This window comes from Clytia hemisphaerica, unplaced genomic scaffold (genome assembly GCF_902728285.1).
Source record: "Clytia hemisphaerica strain Z4C2 unplaced genomic scaffold, Clytia hemisphaerica genome assembly, whole genome shotgun sequence".
Classification (NCBI taxonomy): Eukaryota; Metazoa; Cnidaria; class Hydrozoa; order Leptothecata; family Clytiidae; genus Clytia; species Clytia hemisphaerica.
The window spans coordinates 132198-156378 of record NW_027103248.1 but is presented as its reverse complement, the minus strand read 5'-3'; the positions used below and the strand labels follow the sequence as shown (position 1 = coordinate 156378).

The 24181-nt window shown below is 35.2% G+C and overlaps 2 protein-coding genes across 2 annotated transcripts; one reads left to right on the top strand and one right to left on the bottom strand.

Moving 5' to 3' along the window:
* Positions 1–2115: 2115 nt before the first annotated feature.
* On the top strand, positions 2116–4912 carry LOC136824783 (uncharacterized). Its single transcript, XM_067080762.1, has 4 exons — positions 2116–2664; positions 3132–3364; positions 3764–3968; positions 4306–4912. Exons 1-4 carry the CDS (start codon positions 2131–2133, stop codon positions 4564–4566), a joined length of 1233 nt encoding a protein of 410 aa, XP_066936863.1. The 5' UTR covers positions 2116–2130; the 3' UTR covers positions 4567–4912.
* A 6360-nt stretch (positions 4913–11272) lies between these two features.
* LOC136824421 (thrombospondin-1-like) lies at positions 11273–16436 on the bottom strand. Its single transcript, XM_067080540.1, has 6 exons — positions 16300–16436; positions 15115–15323; positions 14241–14414; positions 13737–13895; positions 12851–13024; positions 11273–11562 (listed from the first exon to the last, which is right to left on the bottom strand). The coding sequence occupies exons 1-6, from the start codon at positions 16434–16436 to the stop codon at positions 11384–11386; spliced, it is 1032 nt and encodes a 343-aa protein (XP_066936641.1). The 3' UTR covers positions 11273–11383.
* Positions 16437–24181: the final 7745 nt, after the last annotated feature.

Sequence of the window (24181 nt, the reverse complement as noted above, 5' to 3'; positions counted from 1 at the left end):
AGGATAAGTGACGACGCTGCCGCTTGCTGTTTTCCTAATCATCCTCGTTGGATTCGGCGCCATATGAAGAAAATAAGCTGGAGTATTTTTGAGTAAGAAGGAAGGCCGAATTTAGACTTTAGATTCATTGACCTGCATTTACTTCAAAATCTTTTTCAACAGCGATGTTATTTCAAATCTGGATGTTTATACGATTTTGCGGAAACTTTTTTGAAATATTCCTTGGAAATGTCTATTAAGTTCAAGTTAGAATTGAAAACCATAATGTACGGCTAAAGAAGACTTATATCCCTATCATGTTTACCCTGCCGTCATTTTTTAATTAATTTCCTTATTGATCCCGCAGTAAAAAACAAATATTTTTCAAGTGAAGCGCTTGAATGATATTTATTGAGGCAGAATTAGATAGTTTATAACATAATGTAAATTATTTTCTAATTCGTAAACTCAAACGAAATAATCTAACAACCTGTGGAATAGCTTCAGACAGCCGCCCTTTTTAAAGTTTAACATCACGTGACTATGAAGCGCCAAAAGAACAATAATAAATTGACAAAACTGTTTTGTACATGGTTATATGTAGTTAAACATGGTTTCTACATGATAGAAAATGAATGCACAACACGCCTGAATTGTTTTTCTGTTTTTATTAAAAGTTCCAATTGAGAAAAAAAGTTTCGATTCGTTAAAGTTTTTCATCGATATAGTATTGAATCCAATACTTCATTGTTTATTCTGTGTTATTTTGCATAAAATCCGAGCAAAACAAGTTTAAAGAGGCCCCCCCAGCGGTTTGCGTGATGGCGTGATTGGGACTTTTTTATTGCGTGATGGCGTGATTAGAGATTTTTTTTGGCGTGATGGCGTGATCAAGAATTTGACGTGATGCGTGATAGGGCAAAAATTTTTTTGCGTGATGGCATGATTAGGGGTGCCACTGGAGGGGGAGGGTTTCGGTACATAATTATATATGATACATTTTTCGATCCTTGGAGAAACCACGATTAAATTTTAAGATTTCTGAAATCGTTAGAGACATATTTTAAGGTGAAAAAACCGATCCTTATTGTCCGCACATACCCAGGTATCGTATCGGTATTTGAGCGAAAAAGTTATCGGTATATCGGTAACTGAGCGAAAAATTGATCGGTATATCGGTATTACGAAGTCCCGTACGCCCCCCCCCCCCCGTGCAACAAACACTTTGTAACAGTTTCAGACAGTTTTTGTATTTTTTAATATTTTCCAGAAAAACCTTGAGGGGAAAGATAATATCTAATCAAAAAACACAGTTCTCATTTCGTGTTAAGAGATCTATTTAAATTACCGCAAGGAATCATAGGGTCTAAAAAATTTATTTATAGTTCTTTTAACATAAGCCATTGAATTCTGTTAAATTATTTATTTTCAAATTCAAGATAGAAAAGCAAACCTCAATTAGCTCAATACAATGAAAAAGCTATCTTCTTCTGATCATCCTTGATGATAGGGATTAAACAACAGCTCGGATGATTCTCTTAAATGATAACATACTGTATTGAGTTAAAGTGGTAAAACGACAACCCTTCACAATAAATTTAGACTTACTTTTATCAAGATTTTACGAAAATCAAACCTTTTGTTGTCGTTCAGAATAAAACGAGGCCTGAGTGATAATGAATCCGAAAGTTTTGGTTTTTCAAGTAGCAACAAAATATAATGATATTTCGGAAAAAGATGTTTGCTTAAGGCTTGGGGACACGAGAAGTTTTTTTCGCGTTGGTGCAATGCAACATGATCTATCCCACCAACACAAAAAAAAGTGTGTGTCTCATGGTTTCTTGTTTTCTTTCATGGGACAAAAAGTGAGGGAAATACCCAAGAGACACGCTGATTTTGTCCCTGGGACATTTAATTCAAATTAATTTTGCTCCATTGTCCAAGGGACAAAAGTGAGAGACACACAAATATTATTAAAAGTGTTGTCGATTTTACTTTTATTGGTAGAAAGAAGAATGGGATAGGGACACGAGAGAGCGTTTAAGGTTGGTGGGATGGAGCATGTTGTATTGCACCAACGCGAAAAAAACTTCTCGTGTCCCCAAGCCTTTACAACTTGATTTATTTTTTAGTTCAAAAACGAAAGACAGAATGAGATTAGCTTTTATAATATTGATGACAGTACTGGTCATCTTGACAGCTCATATAACAAACGCTAAGGAACAAGGTAGAAAACCCCCTCCAAGAGAAGGTGGAAAACCCGGTGGACCTGGTGGAAAACCTCCTCCAAGAGAAGGTGGAAAAACTCCTACAAAAGAAGGTGGAAAACCCCTTCCAAGAGAAGGTGGAAAACCCGGTGGACCTGGTGGAAAACCTCCTCCAAGAGAAGGCGGAAAACCCCCACCAGGGAAAGGTGGAAAACCTCCTCCAAGACATGGTGAAAAACCCAGGGAAGCCGATGGAAAACTTGAGAGAACCGAAAATGAAAAGAAAAGAGACGAGGCCCGTAGCAAAATCAAAGATGAGTTCAAAACAGGAAAAAAAGAAAGTCAGCGTGACCGTGAAGTTGGCAGCTCGACTTTGAGATGTGACAAAAGAGGTGGCGCTTTGATTATTCGACGGAAAGGAACAGTTTTTGGTATGAATATCAAAGATATCATTACCCGAGATGAAAATAATGTCGAGGTAGGATTACTAATTGTTGCGCTTGGTTAAGACTAAAATCAATATTACAAATAGCTCGAAAGTCCTTGCTATATAAGATCGATAATTTATAGTGTTTACTATAGTTTCTAAATATTGAGACGTCCTCTCATCTCCGCCCTACCACCGAGATCTTCCTCCTGTGCAGTTACTCTATACTATAATTTTTTATAAGCATGACATTTATAAGCATACTGAACCCTGATGGATTTGGTGAAAATAAGAATGTCATTAACCTATCATTGAGGTTTTGTCCCTGGTCATAGGTCTGGGCTGTATTGTTGGGAGGTTTCATTTTTCTTTTTCATCTTAAATAGGCCAATTTCTTTTCCCGAAGAATAAATATATCACAAGCATAATTTGAGCTTGATTCGAAAATTTAGCTTACGCATAACCGAACCACTGCGTTCCAAATAAAAAAACATGTATAGTACTTTTTCAATTTTCAGGTCAAGAAATTCAATATTAGGGATGATGTAGATTTCAGCATTACTAAAGACAAAAACGATACATCGACTTACGGAATTGAAGCTGCTTTTGTTGAGATGGCTGGTCAACTGACAAATAATGGTGGGAATATCACTCTTCAAGTTTTCATGTTCAAAGATGCCGGTAATGTCACTGGTGAAGATGGCAATGAATATGAGCTTGTTGATGGTGGTGTTAAATTCAACCTGAAAATGTAAGATCTTTTGAAAAGTCTGTTTTTAGCTAAATATTTATCAATTAAGAACTATGTACCTAACACTTAAAGTTTTTATTTTACATAAGTGTTCCCGTTTCATATCAAACACATATCTCGTATCATGACAGTGTCTTCCTATTGTTATATTGTGCTGATATAAGCAAAAAAATAGTTATCTTTTCCTCTTTCTGACTAATCTTGCTCCACATCTGTGTCAATTCAATGTGAAAAAGCTTGTAAATTAAAATTGATGAGTAAGCAAACGATATCACTCTTATTTAAGAACAAAACCTTTAATTTCTTGTATATTTGTTAGCAAAAAAACTATGACTAGATTCTTCTTCTTCTTCTTCTTCTTCTTCTTGATTCTCTGATTCTTGATTCTTTTTTTTTTAGCGACCTCCCAGAGACAGTAAAGGCCTTGGATGTTGTGCTTTCCACAAAGTGCGGCTTCAAAGGGGAAGGCTCCAAGAAAGGAAAACCCCAAAAACAATCGAAAGAGGCAACTCGTGGTAAAAAAGGACCTGTCAAAAATTCTGGAAGACGAGATTTGGAAACTTTTGAAATGTGTAGTAATTCTCAGATGACCTTCTCAGCAGCCGTAAGTCATGTTTTCCTTTATTTATAGCTTTAAATATTGAATGAAAATATCAACTTAAAGGTTTTGTTTTTACATAAGTGTTCACGTTTCATGTCAAACACATATTTCATATTCTATTGTTATATTATGCTAATATAAGCAACAATTTTTTTATTTTTCCTTTTTGCTGACCAATCTTGCTCCACATCCGTGTCAATCGAATGTGAAAAAGCTTGTAAATTAAAATTAATGAGTAAGCAAACGATCTTATTTAAAAACATAACCTTTGAACACCTTTCTCTGTGTCTAATCTCTGAAATAAATAGTAATAAAAAATCCATTTTTTTCATCTCAAAAGTACCAGGTTGGTGGTAATGATATTGACATGCCCTCTGGATACCCTGAATCAAACGCCGTCGATGAACAGAACGAAAAGCTAGGCTCTGAAATCGTACTACGTTTCGAAAACGCCAAAAACATCTTTTACGATCCCACCGCTGAAACGGGGGACGACATTGGAGATCCGGTCGATTATGATACTGGAAGCTCCGGAACTATGATGACATCAAGTGTTTTGATTTTGTCTTGTTTGATGATGCTTGTTAAAATGTTGATGTAAATTTTCTTTGAAAATCGAATGTGGTCCAAGATAAGTTAGCAGAGTTGATAACAGCTCCCCATCGAAGACAATGGAAGACTAAACGTCAACGGGGAAAAACAAATCAATAACAATTGACCATATTGAATCATTTCTTATGTTTCTTGATTTTTCTTTATTTTCACTTTAGTAGAAGAAGGTAACGAGTTAATTGGACATGCAGTTCTTTTAGGTTTAATAACGATTATTAGTAAATTTTTTGCACTTCCGAATTTTTATTTACCGTACTTAATAATACCTTTTTTGGTAATCACTATTTTGTAAGTTATTTATCAATAAAAAACACATAACCATAAAGACTGATTAACCTCTGTTCCATTTCGTCTTTCTGTTACACGTACAATCAGGGTCTTAATAATTGAGAAAAAGGAGTGTTTTGAAACAATAATCGTAATTGTAAGTCTTGAAAAACGTTAAAATAACCGGAATTCTCAATATATTTCAACTATGATTGTAGCTCTCAAAATTGAACTTTCGAATTTGGGATCTAAGCTCAGTGTTGATGTAGAGCGGTTTCATACCCCTTGAGGGTATGATATAAAAGGAATGATGTTGGACTAAGCAATGCACTCCGTCCTGCCGTAACTAGATTATGTCCAGAGCTTTTTTTACCACGTTCATTTTTTTTTCTACAAAAAGAATAATTGGGAAAAAAGTAGGTTTCGAGGAAGTGACTAAAATTCTCCCCGAATCAACTTTTTAACATTCTTTCTTATCCCGTCCAAAAGTTTACTAGAAACATGCAAATGTGATATTTAATGGTTTTATGGTTTTATTTTCACATGAAAGCGTTTACGTTTCATATCAGACACACATTTCATATCAGGACAGTGTCTTGCTATTGTTATAATATGCTGATATAATATTTTTCTTTTCCTCTTTCTGGCTAATTTTGCTCCATATCCACATCAATCCAATTTGAAAAAGCTTGTAAAATTGATGAGTAAGCAAACGATATCAATCTTATTTAAAAACTCCTACGTGAACGTTGATTACAAACTCTGATTATCAAACCCTTTTATCAAGGTTGGTCAAAATTTTGTATCCTTTTTTATGGTGCCAACAACTTTCAATAAGGGAAAAAAAGCTTTTAGCTTTTAGCTTTTTAACCCCTTTTTTGGGTTACATGTTTTTTTATAAGCAAGTGTCCGTCCCTATATCAGGCTCGCATTACTTTAGGCGTACAAAATTTAGCGAGCAGAAACTTTCGCGAGGACGAAAAATTTCGAAATTCACTACATTTACTTTCGCGAATTTGATGGAAAAATATTTTTTGTGAGCACAAACTTTCGCAAATCAAGACATAAAATTGAGAATTTTCACATAAAAAGATGGCTTAAAGGGACAAACACTTCTTGGAGTAATGATTTTTTTGACATGGAAAAAAGTCAGTTTTTTGGAAATAACTTTCGAACTACTTTTTCAAATTTAATGTATGATAGCTCAAAATTCAAGTTAGAGCATCCTCTATACAATAAAAAAAGAATGAACAAAAAATTTAAATCCTGAAGCTCATAATATCTCGACAAAGTTGTGTACTTTTTTTGGTGCACCCGGTGTATAGTTGCGTTAATCCTACTTATGGTAAGTAGAATACCTACGTACGGCCCTTAAGGTTCTAAAGTGCACTGTAAAGGTTGTAATGACCAAAGATGAGAAAAAGTGCACTCTAAGGGTGTAAAATTTGGAAAATCTGATCATATTTGCCTTACCCACAGGAAAAAATTTTCGATTTCCAAGGTTGGAAATTCAATATGTTTGGGTTGGAAATTTTGGTTTTATAATTGAAGGTTGGAAACTTGAGCGATTACTTTAAGCTGATTTGGAAAACGTAAATTACCCATAGGTTTTGTAGAATAAACCAATGCCCTTGAAAAATCAAGTGAAAAAAACCCATGTAGAAATGACAATTTTCCAAGGCTGGTTGGAAAACATGACTTTTTGGGTGGGAAATTTTTATTTTCCAAACAGTTTGGGAATTGAAAAAAAAGGTCAAAAATCGATCTGAAAATACATATTTTTGTAAATTTGATACCTCAGGTTGAAAAACTAAGACTTTTTGGGTCTGAAATTTGTGTTTCTCCCAAACAGTTTGGAAAACGTTAAAAATCCATGTGGAAATTACATTTTTCTAAGATCGAGACCCTTTCTTGGAAAATTAGACTTTTTGGGTTGGAAATTTGTATTTCTCGAAACAGTTTGGAAAACGTTAAAAATCCATGTGGAAATTACATTTTTCTAAGATTGAGACCCTTTCTTGGAAAATTAGACTTTTTGGGTTGGAAATTTGTGTTTCTCGAAACAGTTTGGAAAACGTTAAAAATCCATGTGGAAAATACATTTTTGTGAAATTAAAACTCTTTCGATTGGAAAACTAGACTTTTTGGGTTGGAAATTTGTGTTTCTCCAAACAGTTTGGAAAACGTTAAAAATCCATGTGGAAATTACGTTTTTCTAACCATTTTCTGCGCATGTCCTTGGGAAAACCACAAGCGATTTTTCGCTCAAAACTGTTTTGATGTATAGCTAACCTAGATACTAGGCTATAATGTGAGCAGTCAAGCTGTAAGTTTCCGTCAGGTGAGGCGTCTCTCCGGAGCAGCCTCGGTCAATCGCAGTGAGTTCGCACAGTGATGCACATAGGGTACTTGTGTCATAATTTCAAATAGCGCCCTGCTGAGCTGTGTGAGTGATCTAAGATCAACCACGTATCTGTGCGAACAATAACGAGAGATTGACCGGGAGCCATCGAGCCAAGGCTAGCGAGTGACTGTTCACAAAAACAAAACCTTGTTTAAGATCTGTTTTCCACATCTCTGCCATCACTTTTTGGATTTTGGCTTTTTCAACCTGAATTTTCGAAGTTTCCAACCTTGTTTAGCTTGGATTTTGGCTTTTTTCAAACTGAATTTTAAAAAATTCCAACCTTGTTAAAGTTGGATTTTGGCTTTTTTCAACCTCGATTTATTTGGAAAGTTCCAACCTACTTTAAGCTTGGATTTTGGCTTTTTTCCAACTGAATTTTCGAAAATTCCAACCTTGTTCAAGCTTGGATTTTGGCTTTTTTCCAGCTGAATTTTAAAAAATTCCAACCTTGTTTAAGCTTGGATTTTGGCTTTTTTCCAACTGAATTTTAAAAAATTCCAACCTTGTTAAATTTGGATTTTGGCTTTTTTCCAACTGAATTTTCGAAAATTCCAACCTTGTTAAAGTTGGATTTTGGCTTTTTTCAACCGCGATTTTCGAAAATTCCAAGCCATGGAAAATGCAACATTTCCAACCTTGGGCAATGTCCCACATTTTCAGGGTGGATTTTCCATTGGATTTTATCTTTTTTCCAACTAAGAAAACTTGAAATTTCCAACCTTGGAAATCGAAAAATTTTTCCTGTGACCAGTGGATACCCCTTAAAACCTACAACATAAAAAGGTACCCCCTATATCCTGATAGAGAAAACAGTAAGGGCTGCAACTCTTTCTGGCGAGTAGGCTACCTATGAATTTATGTCCTGGGTATGGTATTTTGTAAAAATTGCTAAGAAAATTTTTATTGCTTGGTGAAAAAATGCAATTTTAGCGATTTACCCCTTAAAACCTACAAAATTGTTTTCTTGATTAACTTTTTATATAATAGTCCTTTTGGTCACAAATTTTGAACAGTGATTCACTGCAAAACATTGACCCCTTCCTCACAACTTACTGAAACTGTGAAATTGCAATTCAAATGCTGAACCGTGATTCAATTGATCAAATAGTTGCTAGAAATCCATTCCCCAAAACAATATTTGTATTTTTCAGGATTTCATGCCCATGATGCAATTGCACCTGTTCTTTTGTCAGAAATCGGCTTTGAAGGGTCAAAACTTTTATTCGCTTCATTTTTGATATATATTAATGTTTTTCTGAATCTCCATCAAATTTGTGAAATTTTGGTATGCATTATGACCATGTTTTGAGAAAGTCTATTTTCAGACTTAATTGGCCAGTACCATAAATGAGCTTTAAAATAGAACTTTGACGGCATCACGATTTCTTTGGGGTGTAATCATGGAGAAGAGAATGATTTCTTCGTACCTACCATAAGTATAGGTACTTAAAAAGTATAAGTTTTACGACCTTAAATTCATTTGCGTAATCTCTAGGTCCGAAAAACATGATTTTTTGAAGGGATTTTTGATAAAATTTTCAATAACTTCGAATTTTACGACACTTTACGATAGTTAAAATTCTTGAAATTAGGTATTTTATAAAAATTTTATAATAGAGATTGTAAAAAAAGTGAATTATAAAATATTAAATTAAGTTTGGTGGTTAAAAGAGCCCAAAACCCAAGTTCGTAGGTTTTAAGGGGTATGTGGTTTTAAGAGGTATCCACTGGTAAATGAATTTACTAAAATTTGGCTAAATTTTATCTGCAATGTAAGGTTTCGATTTCAAAGGCCGTTTCAATTCGAATACCTCCCCGAATCATCCGGCTCAATCAGATTTGTTTATCAATATTTGAGAAATTTTATAATAAGCCATTCTTTGAACGCCACGATAGTGTAATAGAAAGTTTAAGAAAAACTTCCCCCTCTTTTAACATTATCCAATTTTTAATTGACTTTCCACATGTTAATTAGAGTGAAATGTTTCATAATTAGCTTCCTTTCAACTTTATATCAGAAGTAACGAAATTTGTGAAGAAAATTTGATGCACACTTTTAAAGTATGTGGTTGGTTGCATAGTCATCAGACATTACAGAAACAAGATCGAGGTGCTTCGTAGTACGGTGTTTTCTAATCTCATTCGGAGAAAGATTTATCCTGCTAGTTTGAAAATATCATTCTTACGTTGTCGTTTTGGATTTAATTATGACAAACATTGCTACATATCTTTTTGAATCACTTGGTATAAAAAATATAGTCTTGAATTTTTTGACTAAAGTGGAAACATTGGATGTTTTGCAGGATAAGGATTTAACATCTATCAAAGAATTTGTAGAAAACAAATATTGTATTCCAATACATTTGCAGATTTATATGCTGTACAGAGTGAAAATCGACAACAAAACTTTATCGGAAACATTTTTAAAACGCTCAAGTACTAAAGACAAGGCAAAAGAGACAATAACTCTTAATTTGATTGTTAAACCTCCAAACGCTATACAAATTTCTTTGAGTTACCCATGTTTCAATTTTAAAATCTCAAGAATCGGTTTACCAAAGAAAATTGAAATAGTTGAAACTTCAATACTTGCAGACGTTAAATGAAAACTAGCACTTTACGATGTCGATGTTTTTTTGCCATTGGCGCACCTGAGATTTCGAAGATTCTCTGATTATGATGGTCCTTTGTATCGAATTGCTACAATCAGTGACAAAATACTTGGCACAAAAGAGAAATTCACCGAGGTGTTTTGAAACCATAATCGATTTGTGAGTGCTCCAAAGTAGGTTCGAAGGGTAGAGTTTTAACTCCGAGTTTTAAAGCTAGACTTAAAACTTAGGACCTTAGGATCTGAGGATCCAAAAGTTCAAAAATGGTCCACTAGGGCTTGAAATAAAGCCTAGAAACCAATAAATCCCTCCCAGATGGAAATGATCGATGATGCTGCTTGTTAGTAGATTTACAATTCATTAATGTTCACCCTGAAGATATTACAGCGAATTCTCGATTGATCGACCTCCCTCCAAATGTAGATTTGAATTTTGAAGCTGTACACTCATGATGTAGATTCGCAAGACTTGTAAAATAACTTGAAAATGTATCGTACCATGATTGTATCCATAGTTGACTTCTCTATATTCGATATTCAAGGGACCAAGAATTTTTTTTCGAATTAGAGAATATTTGAAATGGAGAACGTATTTTATCTTAATTTTTATTTGAGGGGACAAATGATTGGAATAGAAGAGGCTCGAACTGGAGATAGAGTTGACTGTGTTTCGATTCCGCAACAGCGGTCACACAAGGTACTCGGAAAAATATTTTATGGAGAGCAATTCCTTCCATAAAAGGAATAATAACAAAAGAGCAACTCTCCGTCTCTCCGTCATTGATTTTTGAGTACTTTTTGTAGCCGACGTCGTTTGTGTGTGCCGGTATTGTAATTGTAAAAGAGAAACAAAATTATTGAAACTATGATGTAAATAGAATATTGAAACATGAACAAAATTTGAGTAAATTATACTACCTGTACTAGTACATTTTGTCATTATACCATGTCATAAAGCAAAATTCGGGAAGAAGAGAATATTTGTTAATTTTCGAGAGTTTAACGAGAGTAGGAAAATTGGCCTGATGAGGAGTGCCGCTTAGAGAGTAGGTTGCATACCCCAACTCTGAAAAGTTTTGATATAGGGGATGCTAATCGGGAATAAAATTATCGTCCAAGAGTGAACTATTTCAATTTTCTTAAAAAGGTTCCAATGATTGTTTTCTTGTTGTAATTAACCTAGAGCTTAGAGTTTTAAAAGTTTAATTCAAATTTTTAATTAAATTTAAAGTTCTCATATAAAAGATACTAAGCAAGCTAATCAAGTTTCTAAAACTCAAAAACACAGAGATGGGGGTAACTCTCGGACGGGAATTTTATACACGATACACATCCCCTATATCAAAACACGGAAGAGAAAATGCGTGCAGCTTAATGGGAGGGGACGCTCATAAAAAACACACCACAATATTTAATTGACTTGCTGTATGTTTACTATAAACGACGCTAATTCGTATATAACTATAAAACATCTAGTAATGAGATGAACATATTAGAAAAATCGTACATCGTAAATAATATTTAATTTTGTATTCCCAGAGATTTGGTAGCAACACAACAATGATAACCATGGCATGGTCCTTTACTTCGGTAACATTTGTAAGCATCCCAACTATGTCTGCAGCAAACTCCGTCTTTACCGCAAAAACCTGTGGGACATTCGCCATCTATCCTGTTGCATTTCGTGTAGCATTCTTTGCCTGTAAATACAATAAAGACCATAAGAGCGGTCGTGGCATGAAGGTAGAGCATCCAGTTACTGTGCTCAAGGATATAGGTTCGATCCCTGACCGGGTCATACCAAAGACTTCGTACAAAATGATATTTGATGCCTATCTCTGCTTGGTGCTCTGCAATTAGGGGAAGGATCAAGGGTAAGTGGAGAAATTCAGTGAGAAAGAGTGGCGCCCTCCTCTACCTTTGGGTAAACAGCTATCGAAAGAGAACCCTTTGGGTCGTCTCCGAACACGGTGGCAAATTTACTTATAAAGTTCCTGCAAAATTCTTAAACACCGCAAATGATTTTTCAACACTCTCATTTGGCTCATTTATTTCAGGTACACGTTACGTTGTGTTTTAACATGTGACCTAAGACTTAAGACAGTATCTCAGGATTCAAAAGCTCAAAATTGTTCCAATAAGGCTGGGAATATAGCCTAAAAGCTACTGAAGCCCGCCAAAATCGAAATATCTCACCCGAACTTTAAATTTTGAAAAAAAAAAAAAAAAATACCCAAGATTACCAATATACTTTTAAATTTCATTGTATTCAATATAGAGCTCTGACTTTGCTCACTTATCTTTAACTTACAGGTCATTCTTTGCAGAATGCAAAATACGCCCTTGGAAAGACCAATCTTTAGCGACACAATGACACTTAGATGATATAGTTGTAATTATAATCAGCGACACAACTTTCATCTTGTTCTAAAAACTTTCTAAAACTTTCTTTAAAATCAAGAAAATTAAAAAAAAATCGATAAGGATCACAAGAAAATTTGAGGAAATTACCTAGTCACATTACGTGAAATGGACTTTTTTTCACACAAGTAATTTACTCAAATTTTCTTGTGATCCTTAGGGATTACTTTTTTCATTTTAAACCCTTAGAAAGTTTCTTAGATGAAAGATGAAAGTTTTGCCGCTGATGTTTGAAAATAGTGATCCTTCGTGGGACCCCTCTTGATATTCAAAACTTTCTTATTATCTAAACCCCCATAGACTCACTGCGACCCCTTCCCACTGGAAAATTTGGCAAAAAAGATCTTCCCCAGTGGAAAATTATCCTCCTTTTTGAAAATAATCAAATAAACCAATCCTCACTGAAAAATATATATATATAACTTTTCCCATCCCCACTGAATTTTCTGACTTGATATGAAAACAAAAGAATTGAAATCCCCAGCCATAAAAGAAATGGGAATATCAATCCATATTGAGTTTCAGTCAGGGGCAGGGAGGTCATCAATGTAATGTAATTAAACTAACCGTAATTTTGGACATCTTGTCTACGAGTTGTACAACAATGATGCCCATTGCACGGCTTGGCCATTCCTGCGCAGCCAGCATCATTCCATCCTTTTCGACAACAACGCCCGTTCACACCACAAAATCCAGAGCAGTAACCGCCCTTTCCGCCACACTGACTCCAACAGTCAGTACCTTTTGAATAAAAGAAATAGAGTTAGAACAAGTTTGGATTGATTGGCAAGAATTAGCTCAACAAAATTATAGCACTGGAAAGAAGTACTACGTGATTGAAGTCTGATACAGAGGGTTTTTATATCCTCTAAAACTAACAAAAAACCTAATTTTTAAAGAATAGAAAAAAGCAGTGAACATTTGATCATTTTAAAAATGGCAATCATTAGGATCAAAACCTCATTTTAATAAAAATCAAGTGCATATCTTTTTCACTAAAACAGCGTGTTTTGTTGTGACATAAAAATTCAGTTACTTTAAAGATAGAATGTTCTTTGAGACAACATACGAACTTGCCAAAATGGAAACACCATTTTTGAATACAGTTTTCAAAACGTACATAATTGGCTGATAAATTATAATTATAATAATTGAATTATAAAAATTTTTATACGAGGGAAACATAAAATTATCAGACTGTCTTTGTGCAAAATAAAAAAATGATATTTCAAGTGAGGGGATGTAGTGTTCATTAGAAGAAGTTTCTGAAATAGGAAGGGATTTTTTAAGATTTTAATTGAGGTATGGCATTAGAAATACTTTCATATCTCATGCATCACATTGAAATACAACTTGAAATCCTTCGATTTTTATCTTTATATTTTTGTCAAAATGAATGATCAGAAGACCCAATAGTTGGATTGGAAACACTATGGGAGGTTTGGCTACCTACCTATATTTTTAACAAGAGCTGGTTCAGTGCAACAGTGTTTGTACCAGCAAGGGAAGGCAGCATCTTGACTTCCAGTCCATTTAGCTCGACTACAAACTCCTTTTTTACCACAGAAATAAGCCGGTTTATTCCAGCAGTCTTTTCCTTTGTTTCTGAAATCTTAAAATGAACAAAGTAAAATAAATTGGTATTACTTTTAGAAACGATGAATAATTACAATCACCTCCGAGGAGAAAAGATTGACAATCTTACTCAAAACGCGCGACCAGTATTAGGAATACTTTAATCAAAGAAAGAAATTGTCGGATGAATTATTCGCAAAACTGAAATAGGCACAAAATAAAAGAAATTTTGCTAAGTGAACTCAAATTGGTGATCCTGACCCTTTCACCAAAATGTCTTTCCACCGAGATTTCTGAGGATACCTCAAATTTTTCCCTAGCCTTTTGAAATCTTTATCTATCACCATTTACTACATATTTTAAAGAATTTTTGAAAGAATACCTGGAATGCAAGCTCCGTTATTGCAATGGCTATATCTGACACTTGATCCTACACATTGCTTTCCGCCGTATTTAGGTTCTGGATTAAGGCATTTTCTTGTGGACCTTCGGCGCCCTGGACCACAGGGGCGGCTACAAGGTCCAGATGTTGACCAAGAGCTCCAGCCTCCATCAACTAAAAGCAACGCGAATGTATATTTTAAAGAACTTTTAGGTTGTTCTATGTTCTAAGAAAACCCTCAAAATGGTTTCAGTAGGACTATAAGCCCAGCTGACACACAACGTTGTCTCAACATTTATCTAACGTTAAATAGACGTTGTGAACATTAAATTAACGTTGAAAAAACGTTGTGTGCCAGCTGGGAGGGGGCGCATTAAATAGTTGAGCGTCGTTTATAAAAATTTCTTGTTAACGGTGATTTTCAATATCAAATAATGGAGCGTATAGCAAATAGAAAAACGTCGAATTAGAGAGGCCAATTGTAAAGTTGAAGAAAAAAACTCGGTTGTTTTACTCTTGACCACAACAGACCCACTGGGACCCCAGCCCCACTGGGAAATTAAAATTTTGCCCCCGGTGGGAAAATACCCTGAAATTTCCACCCCATTGGAATATTAATTTTGACTTCATCCCCATTAGAAATTCAAAGTTTAATTGCACTCCAAAACCATCACCATTGGATTTTTTAACCTTGGAACAATAGACTTTCTATCCCCATTGGGATTTCGGTAGTAGTTTTTATTCCCACTGAGGAAAGAAGTTCCACCGGGGTTGTGAGACAGGGGTGTACTACAGAAGCTTTCTGCAGTACGCCATCCGATTATCCCTTTAACGTTTCTGTGGATTGTGGATAATGGTGTTACTGGACACCTACCAGGAACTTTGTAAGCGAACACATAACCCGCAACACCGATACAGTCTTGTCCGTTTTGACAGCTTGTATAGTAGGAGTTGATACATTTGTCGTCAGTTGCCTGGCCACCTTGCACTGCACTGCTTCCAATTTTTGTTTCATAACATTCCTCGTAGTTGGTTAAAAAAATTGCTTTTCCTTTAGCTTTTGCTGCACAGTCACAAACCAATCTAAAAATGAAAAACCAAACAAAATGACCACCAACTACCCGATTATCGACCACCGGAGGTGGTCTCTTTCATAGTGGTACGCTAATCTCGTTTTGCCTTGGCTCATTACTTCGTCTACCATTTACTTTCGTTTTTTTTTTGACTAGATTACCCAGGTGTTTCTCTTTTTTTTCGCTGAATGTCTTTTATTCGGAATTGAATAATCGAGACATGAAAAATGACTATATTGTAATCTGTTTTCAATGAATAATCTAAAATGTACTGGAAATGACATGTAGGCGTTAATAATGTGCGCGCTCTTTCGGAGCGTGATGCGTGATGGAAGGCGGTCGTTTCAGTGTGGTTTAGATCCACACTGTGACCTAGTTCCTTTAACGATCTGTAAATGGATATGCTGTGACTGGATACCTACCTGGAGTTGCTTAAACAAAAATGAAACATTAAAAAATCTAATAAAGAAATCACTTTGGAGAACCAAAAGTGAACTTTTATTGCCTTATTGCCTTGACTACTAAAGCAATTAGTTTATACTTGGCGCTTAACCTTTTGTTAAAGCTCATTTAGGCCCAATGAGCAGCAAATTTCACCCTTCCAAGGTACGAGATAAAATGCAATTCGCCAGCCAAGAATCTAGAATTCGCCAGAGTTAATTTTTCATTCGCCAGTCTATCAAAAACAAAGTAAAACTACTGATAATATTCGATAAACGTTGCTGTGATATTTAAGGTAAGCTTGGAAATTTGAACTATAGCCTGGTGAATAAATTCGCACCTTCGAAATATGATGAATTTACGTTTGGACACATGATATATTCATCTGTATATAACCGTCTATAGCCGTCAAAAACTAAGATTTATTATATGGGGATACTAATTTCTTTAGGATTATCTTTAGGATAGCCTGATTTTGAGTAGTTTGAAAATTGTGAACCATTTAAAGCATGTCGGACGAAATTCAAAGAAACAAAAGAATTTACTTCGTGACTGATCCAACTTGATAGATTGGACTTCTCATAACAAACTGTTTCTTTGCATTGCCATTCACGGTGAAACATCCTTCACGATATAGTTTGGAGCCATTACCACAGTCTAAAGAACATTGGAAATACCGCATTACATTAAAGAAAGGAAATTTTGGCGGCAAGAAAATTTAAAATCCGCCAAATTATGTTACCATCCAAATTAAAGTTTTTCGGCCATCCACCAAATTGAATTCCCTCCAAAGTTATTTTATTTCTTTTAATGTCCGAGTTTTCACAATTTACCCCCGATATCAATGTTTTTACCCTGATTTCAGATTTAAAAATCCGTCATCTGCCAAATTAAATTCTCGCCAGATTAGCATTTTCCCTGATCAGCCAAATTAAATTTCCTATGAAAAAAACTTTTTCAGCCATCCACCAAATAAAATTCCCACCAAAATTTCTTCCTTTAATGTACTTCGAAAAGTCAAGATTTTCAGTACATTGGAAATACCAAAAACGAACTGGAAAAAAATAGAAATATCACCATATCATATCACCAAATCTTGAAACGCCACTATGTGACATTCTCTAAATTCCCAGAATTTTGAAATATTAAATTTCCTGGTATTCCTCTCCCTCCTCAAACTAACGCTGCCTGCCCTCCTTCATAAAAACTATAAGGACCAATAAATGCCATAGGAGTTTATTCAAAGTAATAACCGTAACGCGATCTAAAAATTATGGTAATTTTCAGTTTTTGAGACATGCCATAACAATTTAAAAATTTTTAAACATTTTAGGAAATTTTGTTTAGAAAGTTCACTTTTCTTGCAGGCCATCTTATTATTTATCCAGACCCTGATATTTCTATGTCTCCTTGGAAATTAACTTTAAAAACAAAATATTTCTTATATTCTAAAACTTAACAAAAGTTATATAAAATTTGCCACTATTGGCAAAAACTGGGGTCTTTCCGTAGATAACATTACGTCATGAATATCATGAAATATGTACCACACTTTAGACTCCTGAAAATAAAAACAAGTTCTTCTCATTCTAAGACACCGTAAATCAAGTTTCTTGAACTAAATTGGCAAAATGTATCAAATTCATAAAACTCATTGTATTAGGTACGCCTGGGTACGCTTAGAGTTTTTGAAATTTTATCACAACTAAAAAAATTTCAGTTTGTTCAACTCTAGTTTTGAATGAATTTTGGTTGATTGAAAGGATTGAGAGCAGCAAAAGTTAAATAAAAATTTAATTTCAATTATAGAATGATGAATGCTTTTATATAGCATCAGGGTATAGTGTAAATGATTGAAATAAATTTTTATACTTACACTATACAACATTTTAAGTCAGATACCAATTTTAAATTCAGCAAAAATTAAAAAAAGGGGGGACCAACCCCCTCATTTTGGTATCGATACCAACTTAAGATTCCCTAATTTTCAAAAAAAAGGGGGACCCACCCCCTAATTTTGGTATCGATACCAACTTGACTTTTTTAAATTTGAAAAAAAAAAATTGACACCACCCCCCCAGCCCTGGGTTTGGTATCTGGATCCTGACCCCCCCCTGACCTCATCAAAATTTTTTCATTTTCACAGGAGCCATTCCCAACCTCGCAAAACATCTTTTTGTCGCTGGGTTTTTTTTGGCTAATTCTTCCTTCAAAGAATATCGATCACTTTTGGTTTCCTCTCAAGTTCGCGAGATAAAAATATTAGGGTTTGCGCTCTCTAGACGGGCGGCCTAAACTCGCTTTAGTTTTTTATAGTTTCTATAAGGTAGCATAATTTATGCAAATAATGATGATAATCTTTTTGTTTTTTTACTTTCAGGTATGCTGCCAAACATTGACATCATTGTGTATGGATTTAGCATACCAACAATAGGACGACCCGAGAATCTTATGATGAGGGCGCTGAGTCTCCACCTGATTTCACGCCCACAGAAGACGCAATCTAAAAGCAGGGGGGTAAAAATGGTAAGTCATAGCTTTTTGTAATTGTTTGTTTTGCAAAATAAAAATCTTCTAATATAATCTACAAAATATAGTATACATTTCAACATTTATACGATAACGACAACTTAAATATATACTTTGAAAAAAAACAAATTGTTTCTGTTTCTTTATTATATGTTGAACCCCGGGAGGAAAAGAATTTTCAATTATGTAACTTTAAATTTCCCGGCTCGCTAACAGGCTAACAAAACCCCAGAGGAATTCCGATTGTAAACCCGATTGGTTAGGTTTGGAACATCTTCATAATGGCAGATAATTTAGAAGTGTTCACTGAGGAAAGTTTGTATGAATTTTTTTGATGTCAGTGTTATTTTGTTGGTTGATGGCTTGTTGAAACTGACAAGAAAAAAGTAAACAGGTATAGCTTTTTCTAACCAAGGATCTGAAGGATTCCAGCCACACAGCCTTCTCAGTCTATGCTTAAACTATATCAAGATTAATGAGATTTGGAGTGCGGGCTGATTTTAATTTCATTTTCAGTGGTTTCACTTTCAATTTCAAGCCAACATCTTAGCAACGGGGTGCTCGCCCATAGTTACAGGGGTTTGTACAAAAAACTAAACATAGAAAGTTTTCCAAATCCTCTATAACCAATTAAAAATGAAACTTTTCCATGTTTCATTTTTTGCACCATTCTTCAAAATAAAAATATTTGAGTTCTTCTTTTATCTAATGATTTTTTACGGCATTTTGTTGACAATCTAACTCTTGCATCAAATTCTCACTTTCTTCATGCAAGGCACTGAGAGGCCATGGGTGCCAAAAAGAAAGGTCGTGTGAAATGTGGCAATCTCAGTGGTTGAAATTTGATAAACAGCTGCGAATGAGCACCCATTCTTATTCCAACCCCCCCCCCTGCTTATTGACTTTTGGGATTTTTTTTTCAAGTTTGCTCATTTGCCCTAATTCTGCTGTATTAGCCTCCTTTTCGAAAATTTTCCACCCAGGACATTTTTATTCCAACCCCCTGCTTATTCCAAAACCCCTGGCTATTACCGTGAGTGGTTCTAAATCCGACAGCCTTGCCTAAATCTGACCCCCCAAATAGCTGCTATGAAAAAAAATTCTACGTTTACAAACATTCCCTCTCCAAGTTGAACAATAAACTATATTGAAGAACTCTCGAAACAAAACATCTAACATGACTATAATGTCTTAAGATGTCAATTAATGTGATAAAAAAGTGTGAGTTGTAAAAATAATTACCTCTATTATTCTGAATCCGTTGCTCGTGTTTAAAACGTTGACAATTTAGTAATAAATGTTTTGTATAAGAAGCAATTAGTGCTTTGGTTCACTTGGTTCAGTGTATCAAATCTCTCAGTTTAGTTCAGGGGGGGTCAGTACTAAAATGTAAGACATACATGAGTACTAAAAGGATTTTCGCTAATTTTTGACATACCCCCACCTATTTTTTCGAAAATGTTATTTTAGAACACATGTACTAAAATTATTTTGAGCAATTTAACATAGATACCACCAATTTTTTGCCCTTTTACGGGCTTTAAATTTACCAAAATGGGGTCAAACCTAGTCGAATTTAGTGCATCAATCTGCAAAATAATATAATTTTATTACTAAACTGTGCTGAACTGTACATTAAAATATTTAAAAAAAAAACTTAAAAATTTGGGAAAATTTTGAAAGATTTCTGAAGATTATTTTGAAAATTCCTGAAAAAAAATCAAATTTTTCCAAAATTGTTAAAAAAATGCTCCATTTTGGTTGATTTTTAGAACAAAATACTAAGATTTCTTCAAAAATCTCTTTAAGGGACCACCCTTTTTGGTATTTTAGTACACATGGTACTAAAATGATTTTTGAGCTTTTTCGCAGTACACCACGTCACTAAATGTCATGTTGTCTGAGATTTTAGTACCGACCCCCCCCTGTTTAGTTGACACTTTCATATCTTCATTGCGTCACAGTAGTGAAAGGTTTGTTTTTATTTTAGTTTGTATCTTTGAAAGACCCCATTGGATTAAGGCAGGGCTATCGGATCTAGGACCACTCACAGTAGGCACCAGAGAGTGCTTGTGAATCAATGTGTTGTGTCAACTTCGCCAGTATTGTATTGTTGTAAAAAAGGGAAAGATAAAAGAGGTATGTATATAAGACTAGCCTAGTTTCTAATCCTGATATACCGTCAACTGCTCTAACTTGGGACTATCTGACAAAACATGGGACGGCAATTTGGCCACCATTTCACCGAACCGAACGAACTTCTCTTTCGATTTTACAGTCTAGTAGTAAGTGAAAATACAGACCAGATGTGCGATAGTCCCATGTTTTGACCAATCGTCCCAAGTTAGACAGTCGGGTGTTTAAGATAAAAACTGCAATTATTGCTCTTTTCGGAAATTATTGCCGAAAACGGCAATTTTTTTAACGATGAAATGCTGAATCAGCAGAAAAATAAAAAAGTAAATAAATGAAAATTGCCGTTTTCGGCAATTATTGCCGTTTTGGAAATAAAAGTTGATTTTATTATTGAACACGTGGTATTTGACATCCTCGCGATAAGTAGGCCCACTGTGCCTCGCTTAGTTTTGTTTTCAACTGGTTTTTGTTGGAAATGCAGATAGCAAAATCGAGTCATATGTAAACAAATTTACAACGGGGGTTTTGTTATCTCTTTCTGGCTGTGTTTCGGCATCGATGCAGGATCTTTTAACTTATTATTTTAGAACTTTTCATGTTATTGAGCAACGAAAAATTGAAAAAATCACTTTTAAAAATCCGAAAAACCTTTTTCTCGATGCAATTTTACTATTTTCAAACACCTCTGACATCTTTGCCCTTAAAAGGACAACACATTTTGCTGATTCAGCATTTCATCGTTAAAAAAATTGCCGTTTTCGGCAATAATTTCCGAAAAGAGCAATAATTGCAGTTTTTATCTTAAACACCCGACTGTTAGAGCAGTTGACGGTATTTCTTACAAACAGCCCTTAAACATCACGCCTAGCCCAGTATGGAAAGGAGGGAAATGTTATGCCGGAGCTGCGCCAACCTAAATGGAAAAAGTTGATGGTAGCAGATCTCATCAAACCTCAAATCTACGCGCGCCAGAGTTATCCGGCGCATATGTCGCAATTTCCAGACTGGCGGCTAGCAAAAGGTCTTGTGGAAATGCGTGACTTTCAAGGTCAATGCGAAAGAGTTGCCACCATCTCTCTCTGTTCTGAAATTCATTCAAAAAAAAAATTTTAAACAAGAAAAATCTTAACTCTAACTGTAAATATAACGCCTAGCTATTTGAAATTTACCTGCTGGGGCATGTCCTGCCAAAGTTGGTTCACTCTTTGGGCTGGACATGTTTGTTTAGATGATATGGTCTTGCTGAATTCTTCGATTTTGCACTCTCTAGTTCTTCACTTTTCCCTTGATTTTGCTAGCGTTGGGATTTTCCACACGTTGCCTTTCCTCCTCGCTTACCTATCAAATAGCTAATTCGTCTAGAGTTCTCCGACGGCTGTATCAAAGATAGTTACTCCCAGTATTTCGGCTGAGTAAGCATTTCGAGCGGTAAGACGTTAAGGATCAGGTTCTATGAAAAAAGTAAACAAAGCCTGTGCTGAGTGAATGATTCAGTCGGCCCTACCCTGAACATGGCATTCTTCGATAGTAAACATGTATGAATCGTATGAATCTCACATTTACTTAAGTTGAATCCGAATGGATGAAAAAAATTACAGAAAATGTCAGATTCAAAATTTTTTTTATTCAGATTCATGATTGCATACCGCCGCTTCATTCTTCAAAAAGAAATATCCAATGTATACTTTTTCCAATTTTTGTTTTGTTTTAATTATAAATTGTTGTTTCATATTTTTATCCTTCCTCCCTCTGTCTGTCTGTCTCTTTGCAGTTTGATTTGAAAATTTTCTGAGCTGCTCTCAGGCTGCTGAGAGGATGTTTTTTACATTGATTTCGTTATCTTGCTGTTGTAGGTATTTTATTTGCAGTTTTTTATGTTTGATTAATGTGTGTGCATGGGCTTTATAGCCCTGACTCTTCATATAAAATTTATGGAAAACACATTTGGCAGCAATTGTGAAAATATGTTGCGTTCGGGGTCGTCCGACCGACTGTTTATTTACAAGAAAACCCGATTCAGAAAGTCGGTAAAATCGTCGGGTTTTTTGGGCGCTGTTCCCAGGTTCAGATCTTTCCCATAATGGCGGGCACGGGCGAACGGAGTATGTCTTTGAATCATTATTCTTTGTCAGTCAGGTGTTTAAGATAAAAACTGCAATTATTGCTCTTTTCGGAAATTATTGCCGAAAACAGCAATTTTTCTAACGATGAAATGTTGAATATTACCCAGGAATCAGCCATTCGATTGAGATTTGATTACGTTCGACAATCGAATCGCAATTATTCGATTGCGTTCGATTACGTTTGATTGGTTCGATTGCGATTTTTTTCAAAGTTGTTCGATTGACACCGTCTGGACACTCAAAAGCAAAAAGGGTATATACCCTTCCTTGCCGACCGACGGGGGTGCTCCGCTGAGGTTGAAAAATGGACCCTACATGGGACTTGTATGGAACGCCATAGCTGCCATAAGTGCTCTTTTTATGTGCTCTTTTTTCATTGAGATGCGCTCTTTTCATTCGCTCTTTTCTTTCGGTTCGCTCTTTTATTCGCTCTTTTGGTTCGCTCATAGTCATACGCTCTTTTCGTTTGCTCATTTGCTCTTTTCGTTTGCTCATGTGCTCTTTTTGTTCGCTTATATGTGCTCTTTTATTCACTCGTTTGGTGCGCTCTTTTAATTCGCTTTTTTATTCGCTCTTTACGTTCGCTAAACGCGCATTCCGTTTGCTCTTTTATTCGCTCTTTTAATTCATTGATGCGCTCTTTTATTATCATTATCCTAAAGGAAATTCTGTATCCTGTAAATAGCTATTATGTTTTTGTTTTGCTCATCACGTGCTTTTTTAATGTTTAGACAAAGCTCGAGAAATATTAGTAATATTAATAGTTTCATTGCCCCAAGGCAAGAAGAATTTTTGGGCAACAATTTTTTCGAACATGTAAGATTATGCAATTCAAAAACAAAATGTCAGATTTCATTTGTTCTTGGATTTGAAAGCATTGCATTGCAGTGTAACTTGACGTCAGATTTTTTATGACGTACATATAGTTTTGAGAAGTTTCTCCTCTTGCATCAGCTAACACCAGGGTATTCTCTGGCGTCAATCAGTAACGTAAACAAAGCCTGGAATACACAAGGACGAGGTTGTTGATCTCCTCTTGGTAGGATTTGAATCAAACAACTCACACCAAAGCTGTGCGACCTCTAGCGCAACGCACCTGGTTTTTACACATATGACGCATTGAAACTGTAACGTGCTAAAGCACACTGGGCTCAACTCTAGTGTACGTGCAAATAAAAGAGCGAATGAAAAGAGTGAATGAAAGGAGCAAATAAAGGAGCGCACCAACAAATGAAAAGAGCGAATAAAAGAGTGCATCAATGAATTAAAAGAGCAAAGAAAGAGCAAACTGAATGATTTAGCGAACATAAAGAGCAAATAAAAGAGCGAATTAAAAGAGTGCACCAAAAGAGCGAATAAAAGAGCACATGAGCGAACGAAAAGAGCGAATGAGCGAACAAAAAGAGCGTATTAGCGAACCAAAAGAGCGAATAAAAGAGCGAATCAAAAGAAAAGAGCAAATGAAAAGAGTGCATCATAATGAAATAAGAGCGCATAAAAAGAGCACTTATGGCAGCTATGGCGTTCCATAGACTTGTTTTTTACCCTGAATGGGACTGAAATTCCAAAATTTTCTCAAATTTTCTACTTTTCTCCAAATTTTTCCAAAAAAGGCACCCTATGAGGGACTGATTTCCTA